Source organism: Triturus cristatus, chromosome 9 (assembly GCF_964204655.1).
Source record: "Triturus cristatus chromosome 9, aTriCri1.1, whole genome shotgun sequence".
Taxonomy (NCBI): domain Eukaryota; kingdom Metazoa; phylum Chordata; class Amphibia; order Caudata; family Salamandridae; genus Triturus; species Triturus cristatus.
The window spans coordinates 1,130,952,175-1,130,970,295 of record NC_140592.1 but is presented as its reverse complement, the minus strand read 5'-3'; the positions used below and the strand labels follow the sequence as shown (position 1 = coordinate 1,130,970,295).

At 43.2% G+C, this 18,121-nt stretch overlaps 1 protein-coding gene across 6 annotated transcripts in view; it reads right to left on the bottom strand.

The window, feature by feature from the left end:
* Nucleotides 1-18,121, bottom strand: part of MIS18BP1 (MIS18 binding protein 1) — a 772,466-nt gene that overhangs the window by 298,662 nt on the left and 455,683 nt on the right. For 5 of the 6 annotated variants that reach the window (XM_085627030.1, XM_085627029.1, XM_085627031.1 and 2 more), the window contains 2 exons: nucleotides 7,147-7,313; nucleotides 6,749-6,815 (listed from right to left, as the gene is read on the bottom strand). The exons of the other annotated variant lie outside the window; for it this stretch is intronic. In XM_085627030.1, coding sequence (XP_085483156.1) covers nucleotides 6,749-6,815; nucleotides 7,147-7,313 — 234 coding nt within the window. The remainder of the gene's footprint in view (nucleotides 1-6,748; nucleotides 6,816-7,146; nucleotides 7,314-18,121) is intronic. 6 annotated transcript variants of the gene reach the window in all.

Sequence of the window (18,121 nt, the reverse complement as noted above, 5' to 3'; positions counted from 1 at the left end):
CAATTCATCCAATACTAATAGCACAGACAAAATATTTCAAATACGGTCATTTCGCATACCAAATCCAGTGATATCCAGATGAATAAAATAGACATGCAGATATTAATCACGGCACTAATTCATACCTTCTCCTCACTTCTATAACAGTGTGTGTAAAATTTAATACTACACATCTTATTAATTGTGTCTCAAGACACTAAAAATATCTCATACCCTGTTTATAACTTTTAATAGTGGATGTCCGCAGAATTGGGAGTAAAAATCATTTCCGCAAATGATGTAAGATGAGTTGTCACACGGACATTTTGGCATGCTTGCAAACCAGACTCATTGATATGGGAAGGCTACCAAAAAGTGCAGAGTGCTAAGGCGAAAGCAAGTAAAACAAGCATTTACAATGCAATCGGTCTCGCCTTTGGGACCTTATATGTATTTAGCTATGCAGCACATTAGCCTGGGTGCTGAAAATTCTACTGTTCTTTAACATGGAGGGAAAGTAAGCACCAAACTGCGTGACACGCCAGGTATGAGAACACATAGAGAGAAATATTGCCTTTCAGTGGGAAATGGTATAGTCCAAAGCTCTGTTTTTAATATAAAATAAGGGCCTTCGGAGGTCATATCACTGAAAATACAAGATTTGAAAAAAATATTATGGTCTACGGGTGCTCGTGGAAGACAATTTCTATGCGCTGGAATCTAGAAAATGCTAAAGTGATTCTGGTATGTTACTGACCTCTGCTGGTCGTTTTCTATCAAGAAAGTTAAATAGAAGCAGTTGCCAGAAAAAGAAAGAAAGCCTCTCAGCAGACAGCAATTCTGGTATTTTACGGACCTCTGATGGCCGTTTTCTATCAAGACAGTTAAATAGAGGCAGTTGAACAAAAAAAAGTCCCTAAGCGGAAGAAGAAAAGTCCTAGGGCTGACCTCCAGAGCCCACAAAGTACATACGAGTATATAATAAGTATATACTAAAGTATAGCAACGCAAATAGGTCTCACATTTGTGAGTTAGAGCTATTGACGTTGCAAATGGCAATTGTTTTTTAACCTACACGTTTTATTTTTGTAGTGAATGTATGTAGTGTGCAAAATCCCTTGGAAAGGTCCTGCACTTCGTAATAAATATATTGAAAAAGACGCAGTGTGGATTGTGTCAACAATTGCTTGGCACATACCTCATGGGTGAAGTGTCGCCACACATGCACACCGTGGTGGTTTGCTAATGCGAAACTCATTAATAAAAGTCATGCTTACAGACTAACCAACGCGATCGGGATCGGAGCATGTGAATCCGAATCCCGGCTTCTCTTTCATTTTCTAGACTATTTGACTCACTCTCCTGCATCTTGGTTATCGCCAAAACACTGGGAGGCAATGAAGTTTGCCAACAGGGCAGGGGGCTTTGGGGGTACATGAAAATATATTCATTGCCTAGTTGACAAAGGTCGCCCGGTGCTATTAGTTAAAAGTGTGCAGATTTCATTAAGATATTAAGAGTACTTTACTCGCATCTATGAGAAAATCAACATTAACTAAACAAAATGCCAGAATGCGTGTCAGTTTTCACAGTGTTTTAGACAGTACTGGTTGCTTAGTTTCATTGCATTAATTTTTGTATTTTCTCTTTTACACAGCATCCAAAGTAGGTTACCTAACCCCAAAGCCCCGAGTTGTTAAATGACCCATAGAAGGGAGTGTTTTAAAGTTGAGCAAATGTGTCCAAATGTAATTTTGGTAGTGCCATGGAATGATCAGCCAATGAGGTACTCGATGGGCAGGTATTTAACTACACGTTCAAAACGTACGGTATTGTGGATGTTTGTTTGTACCCAACCACCTCTCTGAATGTGTTTATTAACACAGAGCTTCATCTACCAGACAGTGCTCACAGAGGGGCGACTAAAGCACAGAACAAAATGTAATCATTTATCCTGAGTGTGAAGGCACCCAGAAGGCTTAGGTGCCCGCCCGGAGATGCTAGGGATCCTAGCGCTTCTACAGACTCTGCCGTGCTCCTCTGCACCAGCAGGGCACAGCTCAGAATCTGCTGCTTCTGCTTAGAATAGGTGAGGGGGATGAGGTTGGGGCATGCGGGAGTTGCCGGCAGATTTCCAGGTTATTGAAAGTGATGATTCTGACGTGAGGCAATGGAGACTGACTTTGTCTGTTTGTCTGCACCAGTCTATTTCTCTACCATCTACCGGGCTCACTGTCATGTATCCATTCATCTCTATTTGTTCGAGGTGTGCGAGCCAATATATTAATTAGCAGGTAGAGCCAGGCGGAGACGAGCCAAGCGTATATGAGCCAGTGGGCAAGACATGAAAATGATCGGCATGTTAATCATACAGTAAACATGATGTAAATGTGCGATAATGTCTCTACAGAATTCAAAAAAGTGGATTTCTTTGTGCGTCACCTCAGTACACAAGATTATAGCACTGAATTGAGAGGAAGTTATTAAAAGTGCTCGTTTTAAGCATGAGTTAAAATACTGCCACTCCTCCCGCCCGACAACAATGCCATTTGTAAACAAAGAGGCGTTAGTTGCCATGCATACCCCGAATGTTGCCTAGAGTCTTATTATATTTAGAGTAACATTAAAATCTAGTTCATTAAACAAGAGAGGTTTTTGTACAGCACGCATCTTGAACTCGCATATTTCAAGGTGGCAATAATAAAGATGAAAACGGAAGTGCCGGCGGGCACGAAAACACGAACAGGAGTGGGAGGGGGTGGCAGGGGAGTGTGAGAAGTCACAGACTGAGGGAGGGGGCGGTGGTGTGGGGAGACAGGGAAGAAAATAGTGTTTCAAGTAAAGGGGCCAATAGCCATGGAAGGATACAAATGAAGAATGAGGGACTAACAAGCCTCAAACCAATTCTGAAGGCAGCATTTAAGAGAAAACCCAATGGGCAGAGAGTGGGAAGAGCCTTCGCAAAGCTTCCACACTACAGTATATACTGCATGCTTTGCAAAGCGATGGCAGCGCATGCGCGCTGCAACGCTAGACGAGGACTAAAAGAAAATAGTGCTAGGAGTAAAGGGGCCAATAGCCGTGGAAGGATACAAATGAAGAATGAGGAGGGACTAACAAGCCTCAAACCAATCGGAAGGCAGCATTTAAGATCAAAGCCAATGGGCAGAGAGTGGGCAGAGCTTCCACGAAGCTTCCACACTACAGTATATACTGCATGCCTCGCAAAGCGTTGGCAGCGCATTCGCGCTGCAACGCTAGGCGAGACCTAAATATATATATATAGATAGTGAATTACTTGAAAGTAGCCAAGTAGGGTTCTATAGACGTTGAAGTTATGAGGGAGCTATACGAGGCTAAGCTCAGCATGTATTGAGATTGTTCTGCCCTTTCCACTGAACAATGGCTTGAGAACAAACTTCTACTCCTTAATTTGCTATTTTTTATAAATCAACTACTAAGGTTAAGGAGCGCCCAAGAGTTTACATTCAGAGTTTCAATCTTTTCAACTAGATTACCCTTTCATGCTACCAGAGTTAAAATCCTCCGCAAAATGTGGCGACCATCTTTCATCTGCAATGTAATTTTCGATTTTGGAGGTGAAGCTATGGGACAGATAGTGGTGATTTATCATGTCTCTATAGGAAAGTGCCCCTTTTTGATATAGTCACCCCACCTTTCCCCTGGATTGTGACGCGATTTTAACTGTAAGTGCACTGGGTCCCTGCCAACCAGGTCCCCAGTGCCAGATCTCTTTCCCAAAACTGTACTCTTATTGTCAATACCTTTGGCACTCCCTGTAAGTCTCTAGTAAGTGGTACCCCTGGTACATAGGGAAAGGAGGCCAAAGAAGGTCCTTAAGGGCTGCAGCACAGATTGTGCCACACTAAAGGACAACTCACCAAACACCTACAGACTGCCACAACAGGCTGCGTGTCTTGGTGCAGACACAAGTGAAAACACAACAAGGCACACAGCCCTGAGTGCTATGCCCACAGACACTGCATGGAGAATAGTTAAGTCACCCCTACTGCAGGCCTTAAAGCACTAAGGTACGGTGCGCTATACTACTTGTGAGGGCATAGAAAGGGGTGGGAGCACACTGCTTCACCTCTCAGCACAGTTTGCCCCTTAGCATTATGGTAAATGAAGTTCACGGTACATGATTACTTGAATATTTGCTTGCGTATTCCACCAAAGTTGGTGCAGGTTAGTGCTGTAAATCTCTAGACATGTACAATAGGATTACTTAAATATACATAATCAATTAAGCTGAGGAGTCGACGGCGTTTCGATCCGAGCAAATTGGGATCATCATCAGGACTGGGCTGTCATATTCAAGAAACAGTGCTGTAAACATGTATAAATCTTGAATACGGAAGGTCGCTAGAGAATACAATTAGGTGTAAATCTGGACGTGGGTCAATTGGGCGAGTTCCACGGAAAGAAAATGGTGTGTAGGAGTTCCAGAGTAAGTCAAGGATAATGCTTGTAAGTAATGGGAGCAGCCAGAGGCAATGAATGCAGCAATTCTTAATTTTAATAATTCAGCCTCATATTTAGTCGGCGCTAGAAAAGCGCGAGGAGTCCTGACCACCTAATGAATAGGGTGTCAGGGAAGGTGTCTGATTCAACCGGAGTTCAGCGTCCGGTCATGCCGCCTTTCCAATCTCGTCTTTCCGGGTCTCTAAAACTGTTTTATACGCTAAGTGTGCTTGTCGGACCCTGATGATGTCGCACAGGGTCTATTTAAGTAAGTCTAAAAGGAGTCTATAAGCTGAAGAACATGCTGAAATAAACCATCTCTGTAACGGTATATCCTTTTTGCAAGATTTGATGAATGAACGCATCTTCACTACTGATAGCAGCACAGTAACAACTTACAACCAGCATCGCCTAAGAACCCATGGGAAAAACTAAAAATCATGTCATTAATGCACCAGAAGATAACCCTCTCTAGGTATTGCTTCCTCTGCTAGTCACAAAACTGCCCCCTGCTTTACTTACAGGTAAATGACCTCCACTTTGTTACCCAGGTCACAGTGTTCTTATATTTTCATATCTACTGTTTTTGTATCCCTAAGAAAAAGACCCACCTAAAGCACCTGGATCAGGCAGTTCTAAAATGTTCATGACATCTAAATTGGTTATTAACATGACACTTTTCTTATAACTCATTACTTACTGAAACAAATTCTAAAAGCACAGATTAGAACTGTAGTGGGGGATTATTCTCGACCTAGTGCCCTTAAGAGAATACAGCATTTTCTACATGGTGGCTAGAGGAATAGGGGAATTTACATTCTAGGTCAGAACCAGAATATAGCATTATGATATTTCAAAGCCTACTTGTACACCAGTGGTGCCATATGTGAATACTACTTGAACAAAACTTTAAAAAAAAAAGATGCAGTAGACCAATGAAAACCCTAAATATATACTCCAGCTCGGACTTGGAAAGCTTTTTACATTCCCCAATGAAGCCTCATACTCAAATAGGGATACCACCAGACAATCGGGATTGGTTCTGAAAGCTGGGACAGAACACCATCACAGTGTCTGGTGTACTCGGTAGCCCTACAGCATTAAAAGTCGCACCTTCTACATGAATATGTGCACTTCCAGATCCAGTGCATTAGATCCAGCACACTTTTACTAGTGGCTCAATACTGCTAAATTAGTTTCATACAGAACACCTTCCATTAAAAGTCATAATTGTCTGGCCAACATTAAACCAAATAGAAGAATTTCTTCACATTCGCCATGAGAGAATTTACTCTTAGGGGGCATGTAACAGATCACCATGACATGCCACACATCAGCAAGAGCAGGCCTGCCACACTGACCTATGATGTGGCCTAGTATATTTATGTAGAAAAACAGAAAACCCATTCAGCCTGAAATTTTCTTTAAAAGAGGGTCTCTCTCCAAAGACTAGTGTTGCAGGATATGTTGACTCTGGCAAATGAAAATTGTACCCCCCTTCACCTGTCAGAAAATCAGACGGTAAACCATAGCAATAATCAACCCATGGCAGAAGGGCATGAGTTGTTGCTCTGAGCCTGTAGCAATGGAGAACCAGAGTTGCAGAGTGTGTCTATCATGACTTCCTGGAGCTACTTCTTGTGAATAGGCAGAGTCTGAGGGCCCAAGTCGGACTTATAGCCAGGCCAGATCATAATATGGGATAGATGATACAGTGTGCAAAGACATGAGTGTTCTAGCTTTGGCTGGACTTTTAGAGTGTGGTTGGCAGGCAGGCCTCACCTCAACGAGATGGCAGTCACTCTTGGGCTAAGATATTCAAGTGACACAATACACCAACATTTATATCCAGTAACAATGCACACAAAAGGAAATGCCACCAGGCATTCATAGAAGCCATATTCTTATGAATAGATGATGGTATGCCTTGTAATGAGTGACTATTTGTGCATTAAGAAAGTGCATTTTGTAATTTTACTGTTGAACTTCTACCCTGGGTTCTTACACAATGCGGTTTTTGGAGGAGTTTTTCCGTTGTTAGTGGGCTGCTGTTTCTAGTGACGAAAAGTTAAAAGCACAATTACCGCCTCCAATCCTGACATAGAATCAGGCTGAATAGAAATACAACAACCACAACACAGCAACAGCTACATATGTATTTATTTTTATTTTGCAGTCCAGTAAATAGGCCAGAAGATCGGCTAACAATTATTTGAGACAGTCTCTTTTATGGCTTATGACTCCATCGATTGTGGGGGCTCAGTTTGTTGACAAACAAGTTTACCTTTGTTTACAGCCTTTTTTCTTTTTGCTTTGTTTACTTGTTTCATTTTCATAGTGTAGGCGTTCATCTTGAATAGAGAGAAAAGACATAGATTTAAATACTCATGAACTGCGAGTCACAACAGCAATGTTAAAATTTGTAAATCATTAAACTTATTCCTAACTGTGTAAGGGTTCTCATTCAAGAAACATAAGCCTGGTTTCAGTATTGTAAAAGTAATCAAAATAAAGTAAGAATACCCCAATACATTCTCTGTTAACAACTTCCTATGACAAAAAACAGAATAGTCTTAATACACATTGTTAATGGGAAGCCCTGCAAATCATTTACATGCATATGTGAACGTAATATTTTGAAAGCTAAACACTCATTAAAATTTGCAGAGGAAAAAAACTTACTAAGGTTTCTGTCAAGAAATCTCTGGAACCCTCTGAAATGGTACGATTCAGGTCAATGTCAACAAACATTCGCTTCCCACACCAGTATGGTAAAGGTGATAAAACATGACGTCCACTGCGAGTAATGGTGGTAGTTGAAGTAGGCTTTGTCCGTAGGGATCGTCGAACTGGATGAATAAAAAAGCATGATCTTAGCAAAGATGAAAATATTTGTTTTTTTGAAATAACAGTTTAGTCTCTATTTCACAATGAAAGTAGACACTTCACACTAGAAACATTTTCCTTGCAGGTTTTCTCTGTCTCACAAATTACAATAATCCCTGAAGCATCAATCGCATGAGGAAATAAGAAAAATGTATTTATTTGTAACTATAGTTCTCTAGCGTTGGTGGTATCTTTCATAGATTCACACATCGGAATATTCTCCATTGTGAGGCCGGGAACCTTCAGTAGACAATGCAATGTAGTAGTGTTCTATAAAGCACTTCTTTAACCGCTTCAGCGCGGCGCGGATTACCGCGCCGTGCTGAAGGTTCCATGCGCGGGCGGGGCCGTGACGGAGAGGTTCGGTCATGTGCACAGCGCAACCGACGCGCATGACGGAACCGCTCCGTCACTCGCATCGAAGGGGTGAATACTAAAAGCCAGTCAGGTATAGCATCTCCACTTCCTTTTATGACCCAAAGTGTGTTCAATCAGATGGATGCTAGTGAGCTCTACATCCCCCACAGAGGATATAACTATCAGATGTTTGAAACCTGTTAAAAGAACACAAAAGGTGAAGCCTCTAGTAAGTGGAGAAGGCCAGGTTGCAAGTGATGTGAATCTATGAAAAGTAAGAATGCTGCAGAACTATAGTTGGAGGTAAATAACTTTTTGTTCTCCTGCACTGGATCTTTCACAGATTTTGGTACTTGAACATAAACCAATAAAGCAGTATACATAATAAAGCGTAAGCTGGAAAGAGGCGCATCTCAATTAAACAAGTTACGAAGTACCGCTTGTCCTACAGATGATTTGACTCTGGATTGATGGCCAAGCAATGAAGCTTAAGAAGCAGTGCATGGTCCTCCATGACGCTACTTTGCACACGTCTTCTATGTTCCAGAAAATGGAGCTGTTGTGCTCCCCATTCCCCTGGTTAAGATCAACAGGTAACCATCATCCCATATGTCAATAAAACTCAGCAGTGCACGAGACAATGCAACAAGAAACCCAGTGCTCTGAAATAGCTTTTCTTTTACTCAGTGCTTTAAATGGTTAAAAACAAATGCAGGTACTCATTAAAATGAGCTAGAGGTGTGGCAAGGGGGCGTGGCTATGGGCGGAGCTAAGGCCAAGATATGATTATACATAATGACTTCTATACCAGTTGCATTACATATCAAAACACAACAGAAATGCATTTATGTTAACAAAACAGGTTAATCATTACACAAAATAAAAGGCAAACAGGATAATATGTTAAAAATGTCCTTGTTTTGTAATATTTGCAACTTCTTAATGTCATACCGTTATTTGTTGTTGTTTGGGACAATGCTATATATCCTCAAGCGAGCACACACACACAGAAATAAGCAGACGTACACAAAAGCGGCTGAGCTAAGGACCTCAGAAGCGCCTTGGCTGTCAGAGACAGCTTCTTCTCGGACAGCCTTGTGCTCAACAGCACTAGCAGCCAATGAGCTTACCTTTCATGCGTACTGGTACTCTCCTAGGTAGTGGCGAAGGGCCGGTATCAACAGTGATAAAAATAAGAAGTGCCAGTACTCAGTACCTGTGACTACCGGCCCATTTAAAGCACTGCCTCAGCCCTTTTCCCCACGGCCAGGCTCTTCCTGTGCCTTTCTGGTTCAGTGTCTTTACATCCACATCTACTCTCCATTCACGATTAACCTCTCATTTCTACCCAGTCTCTAACCTTCTCTCCCTGGTTCTGCCCCTCTTACTGCCACCACTCATTTACTTTCTCCACAAGTCTCTTACATTTTGTCACTGTTTCTTTCCCCACTTGCTTCCTCTTCTCCCCTCCATGATGTACCCATACCCTAAATTTGCCACCTGGCCTGTAATTTATTGTCCTATATATCATTGTTTGTGTTGATAGAGCACGCTTACTGTTGAGGCCTGTATTTTTAAATATTTTTTCCAGTAAATAAAAGCATTACAAAACTATTTCCAAGCTCTGAAAGTGTGTCTGTGTGTGTGTGCGCTTGTGTGCGTGTGACTGTGTGCGTGTGACTGTGTGCGCGCACGCTCCGGTGCGCCCTGTAAATTCTGCAGGGCAGCATTTTAAACTGAATTTCAGGCATGTGGTTCATCAATAGCTAAACCAATTACTTCAAGAAATACAGCAGATTTGAATTTGAGCCGCTTCGCCGATTTGGGACCCCACCAGGAGTGAAACCACAAGTCCCAGGGGGCGTGTGCCAGAGCCCACACCTGAGCCTGCTCCATCGGCGCTTTCATAACGCCTCACCGATTTGGGACCCGACCAGGAGTGAAACCACAAGTCCCAGGGGGCGTGTGCCAGAGCCCACACCTGAGCCTGCTTCATCGGCTCCAACATTGTTATTATATAACGCCCTACGAGATCCGCTGCGCGGACGTGCGTGGATGTGCGCCGGGTGAAGCCCGGGCCAAGGGCGGGACCGTTTAAGCCCGTTGGAGCCCGGAGGAGACCGGACCGGGCCCCCCCTCAAACATTTAATCCATCGAAGGCTGGCTTACTGTCTTGTAAGTACTCATTGAGTGTCAACAGTCTATTGTTGGCATCTCTTCCTTATAATGGCTGGGCGCGACGGAAGGGGGAAGAAAGCGACGTCGGGTGGCTACGTAGCTGGGTCACTAGACCAATTTATTACGAGGGCCACGTCTGTTTTGGCTCACAGAGCGTCGGCTCTCTCAGGACCCAGTCTTTATGAAAATATCCTCGTTAGGGGCCCTGTCGAAGGCTTGTACACCACAGCGGCGTCAGCAAAGGGCTGCTGTTGCTGGACCCCCGAACCAGACTAATAGTCAGTCATCACAACATTTGGGCAATATTTCTTTGACCGGAGAGTTGTTTCACTCGGCGGCAATGATCGATAAATTATTGACAAATCCCAATGGCAGTATAGTAACTTGCAATACGGAAGCCCCTAGTACCTCTCTACAGCTACAGGGGCACCCCCAGGGGGTGGTTCCCAAGAGGAAGCTGGGAGGAGCTGCCAGCGGGGAAGAAAGCCCAAGATTTCAAAACTTAATAATAATAATGACTTGGTTGTTGTGGGGCCTAAAGCCACCGAAGGCCCGCTGGAGACTTCACCCATTAGAAGTTCTCTTCACGTGGCCAATATTGTGAGCTCACTACCTATGGCGGAAGAGACTTTTTTGCTGAAAGTATGTGACCTTATAACATCATCATTGCAGCCCCTCGAGGAAAGATTATTGTTAATAGAGAAAAGGCTAATAAAAATTGAAGAACTCTCTGGTCTAGCTTGGGATCTATTAAGGATAAAATGGCGAAGTGTGGCCAAGCACAAGCAAAGTATGTATCTGAGGGTCCTTTGGTTTCTAATCCTTCATTGACTTGCAGCCGACTCAAGTACCACTATTGGTCCAGAGGAACATTTAACCACGGTTTGCAAACCGATAGTAAGCAAAACCCAACAACAGTCGGGAGAGGGTCAGTTGAAAAACTTAAATGGAGTGTCAAAAGGGAAATCCAATGTTGAAGACCCGAAGATAACCCTTCCATATATTGACCTACCTCCCGAAAGTTCTCCTTATGCTGTTGTTTTGGCCGGGGACCACGAACTGGAAAATGGTGGAACTGAATCCTATGCTGAATTGAAAAACAAATCTATTCATTGGTTGAACAATAATAGACCTCTCCCGATAAATGTTCAATGCCAAATTCTATTTGTCAGAAGAGTGAGATGGGTAGGACGCAGACACAAAGATATAGAGGGGGATTGTATTGTCATTCATTTTAAGGACAGTAGGGTGGTGGAATAAGTTTGTATGGGTTTCCTTAAAAACTTTTGATCTACAATCCAGACTTTGGATCTAAGTTATTTTTATCCTCCCCCAAATCATAGTGCTAACCCAGGTTATTATGGTAGAAACAGGGGATGGCGAGGCCAACATGTTAGGCAGGGTTATAGAGTAGAGGTGGGTAGCAATTTGTATACACCAGGTGCCCCAGTAAGCAATAGATTTAGTGTACTAGATCTTGTGGATTGACTACCATTCTCGGTTCGTCCCACAGTGATAACGTCCAAGAGGGCAAGGGATATTATCAGTGGAAAGGCGAACGGGGGGATAAATCGAGCCCCCTTGATTAGTGAAGCAATAGGGATAGTGAAAGAGCACCCACAGTTGATTCTGATGCAGAGGATGAGAATTCTCTTTTTTCAACGGATATATATATCCCAGACAGTGAAGTTAGATCATACCCCGAAGCAGTAGTCCCCCCCCCCCCCCCCCCCCCCTCTTGTGTCAAGTTTCCTGGATTGTTGGATACCAAAGGGTTGGAGATAAATGTAGAGAGTGGTCTGGAATTGCAATCTGGTGGCCCTAGAATATTGTCATGGAATATTGCGGGCCTCGCGGCCAAACTTGATTTGCTGAATTGGGGAGAGTATATTGACTCTCATGAGATCTGCCTCTTCCAAGAAACCTGGGCCCTTAGTCCCCTCTATAGAGTAGGGTTTGTGGCATATTGTGAGCCAGCTGTTAAGGGCCCAGAGTTAGACCATCGGGGGGTCTATGTATATGGGTGGGAACTCACCTTGGATGTGTGGTAAAAAGAGTTGATACCCACTCTCCAGATATTATTTGCATCCCCCTGACCCACAGAAATCTACCAAAACTGGCTATTATTAATGTTTATTCTCGGCCAGTTCAGTACGGTGGGACATCCACGACTCTAGACTCCTTGGCTAGTCTTCTTAATTCCCGGGTAATGTGTTCTTTTTGATTGGTGGGGATTTTAATTGTCACTATGAACCCCTCAATGGTCTTATGAAACCTATTACCGGAGATGAGGATGCAATCTGGTCAATCCCAGCGCCTAATACATACCCGATAAGGGGGACTCCACTAGTCCTTCAAATGACCTCTCTTACCCTTACCGTCTCTCTGAGGGCTTGCAATGGACGATTTCTGAGAGATAATCCAGGGCATTCTACCTTCGAGAGATCAGGCCAGGCATCAGTAATTGATTACTTTTTATCTAGTGTCGAAATTTGGCATAAAGTGGCAGATTTTAGCCTTGATTCACGTATTGAAAGCGACCATAATCCCTTGGTCATATTGCTAGATTTTTGTATGATTGAAACAGATCAAGGTTTTGTAAACCCCCCTAGAAATGATCTCACAGTGGTCGATGGAGGGAGACGTATTCGCTGGGCCACAATAAACCAATCCCCAGAATTAATGTCAGAAATGTATAATAGTATTATCCCCCTTCTAGAAAAGGCAAGCTTCGCATCCGGTAATCCTGCTAATCCAGGACACGGAGATGACCTGGGGAAAATCACCAGGTAATGGTTACAACCTTGGCGGACTTCTTTTATAGTAGTAGGCCTTCCAAGTGTAAACACCGTAGTAAACACCAAGTGATGCTGGTCAGTTTGCTAATGGGCCACTGGAAACCTCTGCATCGCTGGTCACTGATAATATGCTCTATCATGTGGAGTCGGTCCAGACGGATGCAGCACCCACCCAAAGCACTCCACGTGTTGTTACAAGGTCAGTACCCCAATGTAAAAATAAAGTTCCTGCTCCAATTCTAGATCCAGCGCTTAAAAGAAAGTGGGGAGGGGGGCCCCAGAGACAGAAATCAGCGAAAACTCAAAGGACAAACACTAATGGAGGAGGTACTACTTCAGCAACGGTAGCGACGGGGGAATCGGCTCCTAGTGTGCCTGGAATTATGACCTCAGGGACTACAGGTGTTTCCTCTGCTGAGGCTAATGAGGCTATGTGGAATAAACTGGGGGATTTAATTATAACATTTTTAACTCCTATTATTCACAGATTGACTAAGATCGAGGAGAGACTCAATAATTTCGAATTGAAGGTCATGATAAATCACAGTACTATAAAGGGTTTACTGACACAAGCCAACCGATTATCTACATCTAAAGAGCTGAGAAATGCGGTAGAAACCAATTCCAAACCGCCAAATCCACCGCCAACCAGGCTAATGTCATTGCTGTCAGGGAATAATGGTACTGTGTCTACCAACCATGAAGTTGGAATAACAAATGTGGGAAGGGAAGTGGGGGTGAGATAGAGAATGTGCCTATTGGTTTTATTCTAGTTAATCAGGGAGCTCGGGGAGGAGAGGAAACTAGATCATGTATAGGGCTAGTAGGTGAAACTGTACAACAGCCAATTTCCCGTGTACCAGTAAATCGGGATAGCTCTATACCAGGGCCTTATGAACGAGGGTACCCCCAGACGCGTGAGGGACTGGAAAATAGCCCAGTTTTAGAAGATTCTCGAGTTTTACACCTTCCCCCGGCCGCAGCCCCTATGGTGGTGGTTCTGAAGAATGTCCCAGTATTACAGGAAGGTCAGATCGAAACCACCGATCAATTGATGGCTAAAACTATGCATTGGCTTACAACAAAACTGAAGGAGGTTGGGGTATGGGACTGGGATATTTGTAACCAGATGATTATGGTCAGACGATCTCCATGGATAGGTTACTCTATAAAGGATGGGAGAGGGGACGGTATAGTTGTTAACTTTAATAACGAGAATGACGTTAGATTTCTTTTAGACCATCTGGGTAGCATCAATCTAGAGTATCATACAATGAAAATCTCTCTCCTACCCCTAGGGTTCTTTTATAGACCCCGTCATACCCCAACGATGGGCTGGACGATTCCGCGTCCAGTAAACCACCCAAGGGCACCCCACAGAATCCCACACAGACCACCTGACCTAAATTTAGCTAATAGATTTGCTCCTCTCTCTTGTTTAGATACATGCGACTGACTACCAACTGCAAACTCGCCCCTGTTAGAGAACACTGCTGTTCGGTCCGCATCTCCCTTTGTGAATGATACGAGTCTTCAGCGAGCTATACCACCATCCCCTGAGAACAGTTTGATTAGGTTTTCTTTAGAGAGGAGTGTTAGCATTGCTCCCTCCTTATTAAATATAATGTCATGGCACATGCTGGTCTTCAAACAAAAACCAACTCTAGTGAGTGGTCGTGGTTTATAGAGAATCAAGACATCATTATGTTCCAGGAGACCTGGTCACTGAATATGATTTTTCGTCCTGGGTATTTGGCTTTTGGTAAACCGGCTATTGCCAGCCATAAAGGGAGACCATCTGGGGGTTTGCTCACATGGGTTAGACAGCAGGCATGCTACCAGGTGGAAGAGCTAATAATAGATAACCCTGACATCTTGGTTATTAAAATTCGTTTTGAATATAGGCTAGATTTTATTTTTGCCAACGTCTACGCAAGAGGGCAAGTAGGAGGGAAAGCCTCTCCTACAATCTCTAAACTTGATTCATTCATTAAACCACTAAAAGGGGCAAACCATCTAGTAGTAGCGGGGGAATTTAATTGTACATTTGAGCCCATGGGTTTAGACAATGGAAGCCTGTCCAGGGATGAGGATGTGACCTGGGGCATACCATCGCTGGAGCTTTCCCCGATTAATAAATGGTCAGAGGCAGTCCTCCAGTTAAAAAGTTTATCCCTGGAAATGGGCCTGAGGGCTGTAAACGGAAGGTCAAAATCAGACTTTGAGGGTACCCATACTTTTAATAATGGGATAAGAAGTAGCAGAATAGACTACTTCCTTATCAATTTGAAACTGTGGGTAAGGCTAGAGGATATGAAGGTCCAGAATAGACCGGAAAGTGACCATGACCCCCTAATTTTAACACTTAAAACTATTGGGCAACCTACGGCAAGGGTAGGTACTGAAATAGCCACAGCTGAAGTGACTATGTCCAATGATTGTCGTAGATTAAAATGGGCACTGGTCTCAGAGGATGAGGGTACTATGGACCTGATAAAGCTAACCATTGAAGATTCCTTATTAGTCCTCTCACAGCTTGATCTGCATGAGGCCTCTCTTCCTGCCCTCACAAAGGTTCACGAGGAGCTATTCATAAAGTTGAAAGCGTTTTTTACAAAACATAATAGGAGCCCCAAGCAGCTCATAAAGAAATCTGCAAAATGGTATGATGGGGCATGCAGGGCTGCTTTTAGTCACCTCTCCCAAGCTGTTAGGTTAGGATTCCCGCGAGAAGTTAGGGAAGCTAGGGTTGCATATAAGGAAATCCAGCGAAGGGCAAAGAAGACCTTTGATGAAAAAAGATGGCAGGATTTACTAAATGCAAGTAATGGGAAAAACTGGGTGCGGTTCTGGCAGACAGTGAAATGTGGTAGAGGTGATATAGGGCCATCACCAACTAATAATGTCCCTCCTGAAGCATGGGTCATGCACTATCAGACCCAGTTTGCTTCAATGAATAGTAGTTTAAGCCATTATCCACGATTAATGTGCGACACCATGCTAACTTTTGAAATAGGGGAAATTGAGAGAGCCTTGGATAGTGTGGCAGCAGGTAGGGATCCGGGTCCGGACTGCATGCCAGCGGACATTTTTAAATTCGATAAGAAAAACTGGCTCAAATATATATATCATATGGCCAATGGACTTGCAAGAGGTGCTCCCTTGCCAGAATCCTGGCGCGGGGCTGAGATTATCCCCATTTATAAAAAGGGGGATCGTGCCTGCTCAAGTAACTACAGGCCCATAAGTCTCATAGATACTATACAAAAGATTGTGGACAGACTTGTTCTGAGCAGGGTAAATACTTGGATAGATGACCAAGAAATTCTATCCACTTTTCAAGCTGGCTTCCGCCCTCATGTCAGTACTATTGACCAAGTTTTTAGATTCATGATTTATTGGAACACTGTGGTTTTAACTGGGAGGGCTCTCTATGCTGCATTTATAGATCTAAAGTCAGCATTTGATTTGGTGCCCCGCTCTAAGCTGTGGGACTCACTTAAGGAAGTAGGGATGCCCCCTGCGATTTTAAATTTCATTATTAAACTTCATGAGTCTAATTATGCCCGGGTTCGGTGGGGTCGACAGGGTGAGATAACAGATCGGTTTCCTGTGACCAAGGGGGTACGGCAGGGCTGTGTCCTGGCCCCACCCTCTTTTCTTTGTTTATAAATAATCTCATCTCATATTTCTCTGAATAACCAACTGATGCCCCTATTCTTGCTGGTGTGAGGGTTCCACTTTTAATGTTTGCAGACAACACTTTAATTTTATCCAAAACACAAACAGGTCTGCAACGAGCCCTCGATAGATTCACTTTATTTTGCAATGACCATGAACTTATAGTTAATGTTGATAAGACTAAGTTCATGGTGCTCCATAAACATAAAAAAGTGAAAGGCGTAACGATGAGAAAGAGGATGAACTGGAAGCCTCAGATAGACTTGCTAACCCTTAGGCATAATCAGTTAGCAGGGGCCCTTTTAAAAGAGCACCGGCTGTCCTACACCAAACTGGTAGGTCCAGCACTTGCCATATACAATGAGAAAATCAGAGCTTCCATAATTTATGGTGCAGAACTCTGGGGCTTCGATAATCTAGGCCCCTTAGTCCTGGCCCAAAATAAGTTTTTGAGATCTTTGACTGGCCTTCCCCAATCATCTCCCCTCAAGCCCCTTTTTTTTAGATCTGGGATGTACTTCTATTGAGGAGACAGCGGGTTTTAGACCTCTCGCGTATTGGAGACGGCCTTGGACAACCCCTGAGTTAGTACCATATGCCAAAGCAGTCAAGCAAATCAGAGAAGCTGATATGTCTTCAAAAATTATCTGGCTGAAAAAAATCAAAAGCACGCTGGTCGATATGGGGCTTAGGCACTTGAGGGAGGACCCAGAAGTGAATCAGTTTTCGTCTAAAAATGATTTTAAAACTCTTTATTGGGACATGGTTTGTCTTAAGTCCCTGTCACTGGTGGATAGTGCATCCCTGACAGGCCTCTTTTTAGATCATAAGTATGAATACTGGTTTGAGGCCTATTGGGATGTCATCACAAGACCTGGTGACATGAAACTGTATCACCAATTCAGAGTGGGTACCCTCCCCCTTAAAACTTTTACGGCAAAATGGGAAGATGGAGATACAAAATGCACTGTGTGTACATCTCAGGATGAGTCCATACTCCATGTATTGTTTGTGTGCCCCGCGTATAAGGGTCCCTGTAATGAATGGATTAAGCCGATCTGCCGTAATATTGGCACAAGATCATCCCAAATAGCATTGCGTATTCTAAAGACAGACACAAGGGAACCTGTAGTCATAGCTATGGCAACATTTTTGTGTTGGGCATGGGCCCTTAGAAGAAGTAGTTTGGCTGCTAATGCAGGCACCATTTTGCACTAATGAAGTGAGTAACATTATGCTGGATGATCTTCCTCTGATGGGCATGTGGGAATATTGTCTTTTCTTTTTATGTGGCTCCCCCTTTTGATATAATTGTGTTTTGCAATGAATGTAATTTTAAAAAAAAATCTTTTTTTAATATAATTAATTAATCCTTTTTAATAACAATCGAATTTATAAAGTGTGGTACACATGGTTTTATATAATGTTTTTATATGTGTCTCTTTTATGATTGGAAAATTATCGAATAAAGACAAATTTAATTGACTGCAGGAATGGATCCAAGACCATGACATCCTGACCCCGTTGCAAGCAGGTTTTAGAGCCAAAACTTCCACTGTAGATCAGTTGTTCAGGCTCCAGTTAATTTACTGGAAGCATGTAGTTCTGGAAGGTGGGAGCCTGTACCTAACCTTCATGGATTTGAAATCAGCATTTGATATGGTGAACCGTAACCAGCTGTGGACTATTTTGCTGGCCATCGGAGTTCCACCATATCATTCAGTTTAAATGCCTCCACGAAGGTACATTTGCTAGAG